The sequence below is a fragment of the Salvelinus alpinus genome, chromosome 2 (genome assembly GCF_045679555.1).
Source record: "Salvelinus alpinus chromosome 2, SLU_Salpinus.1, whole genome shotgun sequence".
NCBI lineage: Eukaryota > Metazoa > Chordata > Actinopteri > Salmoniformes > Salmonidae > Salvelinus > Salvelinus alpinus.
The window spans coordinates 105,998,205-106,013,011 of NC_092087.1; the positions used below are offsets into that span (position 1 = coordinate 105,998,205).

The 14,807-nt window shown below is 35.1% G+C and overlaps 1 protein-coding gene across 2 annotated transcripts in view; it reads right to left on the bottom strand.

The window, feature by feature from the left end:
- LOC139568414 (monocyte to macrophage differentiation factor 2-like) overlaps window positions 1-14,807 on the bottom strand; it is a 50,583-nt gene that overhangs the window by 26,436 nt on the left and 9,340 nt on the right. For both annotated transcript variants that reach the window (XM_071390211.1, XM_071390210.1), the window contains exon 2: window positions 169-250. In XM_071390211.1, coding sequence (XP_071246312.1) covers window positions 169-250 — 82 coding nt within the window. The remainder of the gene's footprint in view (window positions 1-168; window positions 251-14,807) is intronic.

Consider the following 14,807-nt stretch of genomic DNA (forward strand, 5'->3'; position numbering starts at 1 on the left):
TGTGTGTGTGGCAGTGTGTGTCTCACCGTGTGTGTGTGTCTCATTGTGTATGTGTGTGTGTCTCATTGTGTATGTGTGTGTGTGTGTGTCATTGTGTGTGTGTGTGTGTGTGTGTGTGTGTGTGTGTGTGTGTGTGTGTGTGTGTGTGTGTGTGTGTGTGTGTCTCACCGCGTGTGTAGCACAGTTCGCAGCGTGTTCGTAGTCTGTGGGTTGATACCTCTTATTGGACGGAACTCTGCTGTTCATAAATCTGGAATTCAGAACCACAAACAGAACAATCAGCGTTCCGACAGGCAGCCAATCACACACCAGCATCACTAACTATATATTACTACTGAATCACACACCAGCATCACTAACTATATATTACTACTGAATCACACACCAGCATCACTAACTATATATTACTACTGAATCACACACCAGCATCACTAACTATATATTACTACTGAATCACACACCAGCATCACTAACTATATATTACTACTGAATCACACACCAGCATCACTAACTATATATTACTACTGAATCACACACCAGCATCACTAACTATATATTACTACTGAATCACACACCAGCATCACTAACTATATATTACTACTGAATCACACACCAGCATCACTAACTATATATTACTACTGAATCACACACCAGCATCACTAACTATATATTACTACTGAATCACACACCAACATCACTAACTATATATTACTACTGAATCACACACCAACATCACTAACTATATATTACTACTGAATCACACACCAGCATCACTAACTATATATTACTACTGAATCACACACCAGCATCACTAACTATATATTACTACTGAATCACACACCAGCATCACTAACTATATATTACTACTGAATCACACACCAGCATCACTAACTATATATTACTACTGAATCACACACCAACATCACTAACTATATATTACTACTGAATCACACACCAGCATCACTAACTATATATTACTACTGAATCACACACCAGCATCATTAACTATATATTACTACTGAATCACACACCAGCATCACTAACTATATATTACTACTGAATCACACACCAACATCACTAACTATATATTACTACTGAATCACACACCAGCATCACTAACTATATATTACTTCTGAATCACACACCAGCATCACTAACTATATATTACTACTGATTCACACACCAGCATCACTAACTATATATTACTACTGAATCACACACCAGCATCACTAACTATATATTACTACTGAATCACACACCAGCATCACTAACTATATATTACTACTGAATTACACACCAGCATCACTAACTATATATTACTACTGAATCACACACCAGCATCACTAACTATATATTACTACTGAATCACACACCAGCATCACTAACTATATATTACTACTGAATCACACACCAGCATCACTAACTATATATTACTACTGAATCACACACCAACATCACTAACTATATATTACTACTGAATCACACACCAGCATCACTAACTATATATTACTACTGAATCACACACCAACATCACTAACTATATATTACTTCTGAATCACACACCAGCATCACTAACTATATATTACTACTGAATCACACACCAGCATCACTAACTATATATTACTACTGAATCACACACCAGCATCACTAACTATATATTACTACTGAATCACACACCAACATCACTAACTATATATTACTACTGAATCACACACCAGCATCACTAACTATATATTACTACTGAATCACACACCAGCATCACTAACTATATATTACTACTGAATCACACACCAGCATCACTAACTATATATTACTACTGAATCACACACCAGCATCACTAACTATATATTACTACTGAATCACACACCAGCATCACTAACTATATGTTACTACTGAATCACACACCAGCATCACTAACTATATATTACTACTGAATCACACACCAGCATCACTAACTATATATTACTACTGAATCACACACCAGCATCACTAACTATATATTACTACTGAATCACACACCAACATCACTAACTATATGTTACTACTGAATCACACACCAGCATCACTAACTATATATTACTACTGAATCACACACCAGCATCACTAACTATATATTACTACTGAATCACACACCAGCATCACTAACTATATATTACTACTGAATCACACACCAACATCACTAACTATATATTACTACTGAATCACACACCAACATCACTAACTATATATTACTACTGAATCACACACCAGCATCACTAACTATATATTACTACTGAATCACACACCAGCATCACTAACTATATATTACTACTGAATCACACACCAACATCACTAACTATATATTACTACTGAATCACACACCAGCATCACTAACTATATATTACTACTGAATCACACACCAGCATCACTAACTATATATTACTACTGAATCACACACCAGCATCACTAACTATATATTACTACTGAATCACACACCAACATCACTAACTATATATTACTACTGAATCACACACCAGCATCACTAACTATATATTACTACTGAATCACACACCAGCATCACTAACTATATATTACTACTGAATCACACACCAGCATCACTAACTATATATTACTACTGAATCACACACCAGCATCACTAACTATATATTACTACTGAATCACACACCAGCATCACTAACTATATATTACTACTGAATCACACACCAACATCACTAACTATATATTACTACTGAATCACACACCAGCATCACTAACTATATGTTACTACTGAATCACACACCAACATCACTAACTATATATTACTACTGAATCACACACCAGCATCACTAACTATATATTACTACTGAATCACACACCAGCATCACTAACTATATATTACTACTGAATCACACACCAGCATCACTAACTATATATTACTACTGAATCACACACCAGCATCACTAACTATATATTACTACTGAATCACACACCAGCATCACTAACTATATATTACTACTGAATCACACACCAACATCACTAACTATATATTACTACTGAATCACACACCAGCATCACTAACTATATATTACTACTGAATCACACACCAGCATCACTAACTATATGTTACTACTGAATCACACACCAACATCACTAACTATATATTACTACTGAATCACACACCAACATCACTAACTATATATTACTACTGAATCACACACCAGCATCACTAACTATATATTACTACTGAATCACACACCAGCATCACTAACTATATGTTACTACTGAATCACACACCAACATCACTAACTATATATTACTACTGAATCACACACCAGCATCACTAACTATATATTACTACTGAATCACACACCAGCATCACTAACTATATATTACTACTGAATCACACACCAACATCACTAACTATATATTACTACTGAATCACACACCAGCATCACTAACTATATATTACTACTGAATCACACACCAGCATCACTAACTATATATTACTACTGAATCACACACCAGCATCACTAACTATATATTACTACTGAATCACACACCAGCATCACTAACTATATATTACTACTGAATCACACACCAACATCACTAACTATATATTACTACTGAATCACACACCAGCATCACTAACTATATGTTACTACTGAATCACACACCAACATCACTAACTATATATTACTACTGAATCACACACCAGCATCACTAACTATATATTACTACTGAATCACACACCAGCATCACTAACTATATATTACTACTGAATCACACACCAGCATCACTAACTATATATTACTACTGAATCACACACCAACATCACTAACTATATATTACTACTGAATCACACACCAACATCACTAACTATATATTACTACTGAATCACACACCAGCATCACTAACTATATATTACTACTGAATCACACACCAGCATCACTAACTATATATTACTACTGAATCACACACCAGCATCACTAACTATATATTACTACTGAATCACACACCAGCATCACTAACTATATATTACTACTGATTCACACACCAGCATCACTAACTATATATTACTACTGAATCACACACCAGCATCACTAACTATATATTACTACTGAATCACACACCAACATCACTAACTATATATTACTACTGAATCACACACCAGCATCACTAACTATATATTACTACTGAATCACACACCAACATCACTAACTATATATTACTACTGAATCACACACCAGCATCACTAACTATATATTACTACTGAATCACACACCAACATCACTAACTATATATTACTACTGAATCACACACCAGCATCACTAACTATATATTACTACTGAATCACACACCAGCATCACTAACTATATATTACTACTGAATCACACACCAGCATCACTAACTATATATTACTACTGAATCACACACCAGCATCACTAACTATATATTACTACTGATTCACACACCAGCATCACTAACTATATATTACTACTGAATCACACACCAGCATCACTAACTATATATTACTACTGATTCACACACCAGCATCACTAACTATATATTACTACTGAATCACACACCAGCATCACTAACTATATATTACTACTGAATCACACACCAGCATCACTAACTATATATTACTACTGAATCACACACCAACATCACTAACTATATATTACTACTGATTCACACACCAGCATCACTAACTATATATTACTACTGAATCACACACCAGCATCACTAACTATATATTACTACTGAATCACACACCAGCATCACTAACTATATATTACTACTGAATCACACACCAACATCACTAACTATATATTACTACTGAATCACACACCAGCATCACTAACTATATATTACTACTGAATCACACACCAGCATCACTAACTATATATTACTACTGAATCACACACCAGCATCACTAACTATATGTTACTACTGAATCACACACCAGCATCACTAACTATATATTACTACTGAATCACACACCAGCATCACTAACTATATATTACTACTGAATCACACACCAGCATCACTAACTATATATTACTACTGAATCACACACCAGCATCACTAACTATATATTACTACTGAATCACACACCAGCATCACTAACTATATATTACTACTGAATCACACACCAACATCACTAACTATATATTACTACTGAATCACACACCAGCATCACTAACTATATATTACTACTGATTCACACACCAGCATCACTAACTATATATTACTACTGAATCACACACCAGCATCACTAACTATATATTACTACTGAATCACACACCAGCATCACTAACTATATATTACTACTGAATCACACACCAGCATCACTAACTATATGTTACTACTGAATCACACACCAGCATCACTAACTATATATTACTACTGAATCACACACCAGCATCACTAACTATATATTACTACTGAATCACACACCAGCATCACTAACTATATATTACTACTGAATCACACACCAGCATCACTAACTATATATTACTACTGAATCACACACCAGCATCACTAACTATATATTACTACTGAATCATACACCAGCATCACTAACTATATATTACTACTGAATCACACACCAGCATCACTAACTATATATTACTACTGAATCACACACCAGCATCACTAACTATATATTACTACTGAATCACACACCAGCATCACTAACTATATATTACTACTGAATCACACACCAGCATCACTAACTATATATTACTACTGAATCACACACCAGCATCACTAACTATATATTACTACTGAATCACACACCAGCATCACTAACTATATATTACTACTGAATCACACACCAGCATCACTAACTATATGTTACTACTGAATCACACACCAGCATCACTAACTATATATTACTACTGAATCACACACCAGCATCACTAACTATATATTACTACTGAATCACACACCAGCATCACTAACTATATATTACTACTGAATCACACACCAGCATCACTAACTATATATTACTACTGAATCACACACCAGCATCACTAACTATATATTACTACTGAATCACACACCAACATCACTAACTATATATTACTACTGAATCACACACCAGCATCACTAACTATATATTACTACTGAATCACACACCAGCATCACTAACTATATATTACTACTGAATCACACACCAGCATCACTAACTATATATTACTACTGAATCACACACCAGCATCACTAACTATATATTACTACTGAATCACACACCAACATCACTAACTATATATTACTACTGAATCACACACCAGCATCACTAACTATATATTACTACTGAATCACACACCAGCATCACTAACTATATATTACTACTGAATCACACACCAGCATCACTAACTATATATTACTACTGAATCACACACCAGCATCACTAACTATATATTACTACTGAATCACACACCAACATCACTAACTATATATTACTACTGATTCACACACCAGCATCACTAACTATATATTACTACTGAATCACACACCAGCATCACTAACTATATGTTACTACTGAATCACACACCAGCATCACTAACTATATATTACTACTGAATCACACACCAGCATCACTAACTATATATTACTACTGAATCACACACCAGCATCACTAACTATATGTTACTACTGAATCACACACCAGCATCACTAACTATATATTACTACTGAATCACACACCAGCATCACTAACTATATATTACTACTGAATCACACACCAGCATCACTAACTATATATTACTACTGAATCACACACCAGCATCACTAACTATATATTACTACTGAATCACAGACCAACATCACTAACTATATATTACTACTGAATCACACACCAGCATCACTAACTATATATTACTACTGAATCACACACCAGCATCACTAACTATATATTACTACTGAATCACACACCAGCATCACTAACTATATATTACTACTGAATCACACACCAACATCACTAACTATATATTACTACTGAATCACACACCAGCATCACTAACTATATATTACTACTGAATCACACACCAGCATCACTAACTATATATTACTACTGAATCACACACCAGCATCACTAACTATATATTACTACTGAATCACACACCAGCATCACTAACTATATATTACTACTGAATCACACACCAGCATCACTAACTATATATTACTACTGAATCACAGACCAACATCACTAACTATATATTACTACTGAATCACACACCAGCATCACTAACTATATATTACTACTGAATCACACACCAGCATCACTAACTATATATTACTACTGAATCACACACCAGCATCACTAACTATATATTACTACTGAATCACACACCAGCATCACTAACTATATATTACTACTGAATCACACACCAGCATCACTAACTATATATTACTACTGAATCACACACCAGCATCACTAACTATATATTACTACTGAATCACACACCAGCATCACTAACTATATGTTACTACTGAATCATACACCAGCATCACTAACTATATATTACTACTGAATCACACACCAACATCACTAACTATATATTACTACTGAATCACACACCAGCATCACTAACTATATATTACTACTGAATCACACACCAACATCACTAACTATATATTACTACTGAATCACACACCAGCATCACTAACTATATATTACTACTGAATCACACACCAGCATCACTAACTATATATTACTACTGAATCACACACCAACATCACTAACTATATATTACTACTGATTCACACACCAACATCACTAACTATATATTACTACTGAATCACACACCAGCATCACTAACTATATATTACTACTGAATCACACACCAGCATCACTAACTATATATTACTACTGAATCACACACCAACATCACTAACTATATATTACTACTGAATCACACACCAGCATCACTAACTATATATTACTACTGAATCACACACCAGCATCACTAACTATATATTACTACTGAATCACACACCAGCATCACTAACTATATATTACTACTGAATCACACACCAGCATCACTAACTATATATTACTACTGAATCACACACCAGCATCACTAACTATATATTACTACTGAATCACACACCAACATCACTAACTATATATTACTACTGAATCACACACCAGCATCACTAACTATATATTACTACTGAATCACACACCAGCATCACTAACTATATATTACTACTGAATCACACACCAGCATCACTAACTATATATTACTACTGAATCACACACCAGCATCACTAACTATATATTACTACTGAATCACACACCAGCATCACTAACTATATATTACTACTGAATCACACACCAGCATCACTAACTATATATTACTACTGAATCACACACCAACATCACTAACTATATATTACTACTGAATCACACACCAGCATCACTAACTATATATTACTACTGAATCACACACCAGCATCACTAACTATATATTACTACTGAATCACACACCAGCATCACTAACTATATATTACTACTGAATCACACACCAGCATCACTAACTATATATTACTACTGAATCACACACCAGCATCACTAACTATATATTACTACTGAATCACACACCAGCATCACTAACTATATATTACTACTGAATCACACACCAGCATCACTAACTATATATTACTACTGAATCACACACCAGCATCACTAACTATATATTACTACTGAATCACACACCAACATCACTAACTATATATTACTACTGAATCACACACCAGCATCACTAACTATATATTACTACTGAATCACACACCAACATCACTAACTATATATTACTACTGAATCACAGACCAACATCACTAACTATATATTACTACTGAATCACACACCAGCATCACTAACTATATATTACTACTGAATCACACACCAGCATCACTAACTATATATTACTACTGAATCACACACCAGCATCACTAACTATATATTACTACTGAATCACACACCAGCATCACTAACTATATATTACTACTGAATCACACACCAGCATCACTAACTATATATTACTACTGAATCACACACCAGCATCACTAACTATATATTACTACTGAATCACACACCAGCATCACTAACTATATATTACTACTGAATCACACACCAGCATCACTAACTATATATTACTACTGAATCACACACCAGCATCACTAACTATATATTACTACTGAATCACACACCAGCATCACTAACTATATATTACTACTGAATCACACACCAGCATCACTAACTATATATTACTACTGAATCACACACCAGCATCACTAACTATATATTACTACTGAATCACACACCAGCATCACTAACTATATATTACTACTGAATCACACACCAGCATCACTAACTATATATTACTACTGAATCACACACCAGCATCACTAACTATATATTACTACTGAATCACACACCAACATCACTAACTATATATTACTACTGAATCACACACCAGCATCACTAACTATATATTACTACTGAATCACACACCAGCATCACTAACTATATATTACTACTGAATCACACACCAACATCACTAACTATATATTACTACTGAATCACACACCAGCATCACTAACTATATATTACTACTGAATCACACACCAGCATCACTAACTATATATTACTACTGAATCACACACCAACATCACTAACTATATATTACTACTGAATCACACACCAGCATCACTAACTATATATTACTACTGAATCACACACCAGCATCACTAACTATATATTACTACTGAATCACACACCAGCATCACTAACTATATATTACTACTGAATCACACACCAGCATCACTAACTATATATTACTACTGAATCACACACCAGCATCACTAACTATATATTACTACTGAATCACACACCAACATCACTAACTATATATTACTACTGAATCACACACCAGCATCACTAACTATATATTACTACTGAATCACACACCAGCATCACTAACTATATATTACTACTGAATCACACACCAGCATCACTAACTATATATTACTACTGAATCACACACCAGCATCACTAACTATATATTACTACTGAATCATACACCAGCATCACTAACTATATATTACTACTGAATCACACACCAGCATCACTAACTATATATTACTACTGAATCACACACCAGCATCACTAACTATATATTACTACTGAATCACACACCAGCATCACTAACTATATATTACTACTGAATCACACACCAACATCACTAACTATATATCACTACTGAATCACACACCAGCATCACTAACTATATATTACTACTGAATCACACACCAACATCACTAACTATATATTACTACTGAATCACACACCAGCATCACTAACTATATATTACTACTGAATCACACACCAGCATCACTAACTATATATTACTACTGAATCACACACCAGCATCACTAACTATATATTACTACTGAATCACACACCAGCATCACTAACTATATATTACTACTGAATCACACACCAACATCACTAACTATATATTACTACTGAATCACACACCAGCATCACTAACTATATATTACTACTGAATCACACACCAGCATCACTAACTATATATTACTACTGAATCACACACCAGCATCACTAACTATATATTACTACTGAATCACACACCAGCATCACTAACTATATATTACTACTGAATCACACACCAGCATCACTAACTATATATTACTACTGAATCACACACCAGCATCACTAACTATATATTACTACTGAATCACAGACCAGCATCACTAACTATATATTACTACTGAATCACACACCAGCATCACTAACTATATATTACTACTGAATCACAGACCAACATCACTAACTATATATTACTACTGAATCACACACCAACATCACTAACTATATATTACTACTGAATCACACACCAACATCACTAACTATATATTACTACTGAATCACACACCAACATCACTAACTATATATTACTACTGAATCACACACCAGCATCACTAACTATATATTACTACTGAATCACACACCAGCATCACTAACTATATATTACTACTGAATCACACACCAGCATCACTAACTATATATTACTACTGAATCACACACCAGCATCACTAACTATATATTACTACTGAATCACACACCAGCATCACTAACTATATATTACTACTGAATCACACACCAGCATCACTAACTATATATTACTACTGAATCACACACCAGCATCACTAACTATATATTACTACTGAATCACACACCAGCATCACTAACTATATATTACTACTGAATCACACACCAGCATCACTAACTATATATTACTACTGAATCACACACCAGCATCACTAACTATATATTACTACTGAATCACACACCAGCATCACTAACTATATATTACTACTGAATCACACACCAGCATCACTAACTATATATTACTACTGAATCACACACCAACATCACTAACTATATATTACTACTGAATCACACACCAGCATCACTAACTATATATTACTACTGAATCACAGACCAGCATCACTAACTATATATTACTACTGAATCACACACCAGCATCACTAACTATATATTACTACTGAATCACACACCAACATCACTAACTATATATTACTACTGAATCACACACCAGCATCACTAACTATATATTACTACTGAATCACACACCAGCATCACTAACTATATATTACTACTGAATCACACACCAGCATCACTAACTATATATTACTACTGAATCACACACCAGCATCACTAACTATATATTACTACTGAATCACACACCAGCATCACTAACTATATATTACTACTGAATCACACACCAGCATCACTAACTATATATTACTACTGAATCACACACCAGCATCACTAACTATATATTACTACTGAATCACACACCAGCATCACTAACTATATATTACTACTGAATCACACACCAACATCACTAACTATATATTACTACTGAATCACACACCAGCATCACTAACTATATATTACTACTGAATCACACACCAGCATCACTAACTATATATTACTACTGAATCACACACCAGCATCACTAACTATATATTACTACTGAATCACACACCAGCATCACTAACTATATATTACTACTGAATCACACACCAGCATCACTAACTATATATTACTACTGAATCACACACCAGCATCACTAACTATATATTACTACTGAATCACACACCAACATCACTAACTATATATTACTACTGAATCACACACCAACATCACTAACTATATATTACTACTGAATCACACACCAACATCACTAACTATATATTACTACTGAATCACACACCAGCATCACTAACTATATATTACTACTGAATCACACACCAGCATCACTAACTATATATTACTACTGAATCACACACCAACATCACTAACTATATATTACTACTGAATCACACACCAGCATCACTAACTATATATTACTACTGAATCACACACCAACACCACTAACTATATATTACTACTGAATCACACACCAGCATCACTAACTATATATTACTACTGAATCACACACCAGCATCACTAACTATATATTACTACTGAATCACACACCAGCATCACTAACTATATATTACTACTGAATCACACACCAGCATCACTAACTATATATTACTACTGAATCACACACCAGCATCACTAACTATATATTACTACTGAATCACACACCAGCATCACTAACTATATATTACTACTGAATCACACACCAGCATCACTAACTATATATTACTACTGAATCACACACCAGCATCACTAACTATATATTACTACTGAATCACACACCAACATCACTAACTATATATTACTACTGAATCACACACCAACATCACTAACTATATATTACTACTGAATCACACACCAGCATCACTAACTATATATTACTACTGAATCACACACCAGCATCACTAACTATATATTACTACTGAATCACACACCAACATCACTAACTATATATTACTACTGAATCACACACCAGCATCACTAACTATATATTACTACTGAATCACACACCAGCATCACTAACTATATATTACTACTGAATCACACACCAGCATCACTAACTATATATTACTACTGAATCACACACCAGCATCACTAACTATATATTACTACTGAATCACACACCAGCATCACTAACTATATATTACTACTGAATCACACACCAACATCACTAACTATATATTACTACTGAATCACACACCAGCATCACTAACTATATATTACTACTGAATCACACACCAGCATCACTAACTATATATTACTACTGAATCACACACCAGCATCACTAACTATATATTACTACTGAATCACACACCAGCATCACTAACTATATATTACTACTGAATCACACACCAGCATCACTAACTATATATTACTACTGAATCACACACCAGCATCACTAACTATATATTACTACTGAATCACACACCAGCATCACTAACTATATATTACTACTGAATCACACACCAGCATCACTAACTATATATTACTACTGAATCACACACCAGCATCACTAACTATATGTTACTACTGAATCACACACCAACATCACTAACTATATATTACTACTGAATCACACACCAACATCACTAACTATATATTACTACTGAATCACACACCAGCATCACTAACTATATATTACTACTGAATCACACACCAGCATCACTAACTATATATTACTACTGAATCACACACCAGCATCACTAACTATATATTACTACTGAATCACACACCAGCATCACTAACTATATATTACTACTGAATCACACACCAGCATCACTAACTATATATTACTACTGAATCACACACCAGCATCACTAACTATATATTACTACTGAATCACACACCAGCATCACTAACTATATATTATTAAATGATACTGCCCCTCCCTCTCTATTCTACCCCTCTCTCCCCCCCTCATGTTCTCTCTCTCCACCTCCATCAGTCTGTTTGTTCTCTCTCTCCACCTCCCTCCATCAGTCTGTTTGTTCTCTCTCTCCACCTCCATCAGTCTGTGTTTGTTCTCTCTCTCCACCTCCCTCCTTCAGTCTGTGTTTGTTCTCTCTCTCCACCTCCATCAGTCTGTGTTTGTTCTCTCTCTCCACCTCCATCAGTCTGTTTGTTCTCTCTCTCCACCTCCATCAGTCTGTGTTTGTTCTCTCTCTCCACCTCCCTCCTTCAGTCTGTGTTTGTTCTCTCTCTCCACCTCCATCAGTCTGTTTGTTCTCTCTCTCCACCTCCCTCCATCAGTCTGTTTGTTCTCTCTCTCCACCTCCATCAGTCTGTGTTTGTTCTCTCTCTCCACCTCCCTCCTTCAGTCTGTGTTTGTTCTCTCTCTCCACCTCCATCAGTCTGTTTGTTCTCTCTCTCACCTCCCTCCATCAGTCTGTTTGTTCTCTCTCTCCACCTCCATCAGTCTGTTTGTTCTCTCTCTCCACCTCCATCAGTCTGTGTTTGTTCTCTCTCTCCACCTCCCTCCATCAGTCTGTTTGTTCTCTCTCTCCACCTCCATCAGTCTGTTTGTTCTCTCTCTCCACCTCCATCAGTCTGTGTTTGTTCTCTCTCTCCACCTCCATCAGTCTGTTTGTTCTCTCTCTCCACCTCCATCAGTCTGTGTTTGTTCTCTATCTCCACCTCCCTCCATCAGTCTGTTTGTTCTCTCTCTCCACCTCCATCAGTCTGTGTTTGTTCTCTCTCTCCACCTCCCTCCTTCAGTCTGTGTTTGTTCTCTCTCTCCACCTCCATCAGTCTGTTTGTTCTCTCTCTCCACCTCCCTCCA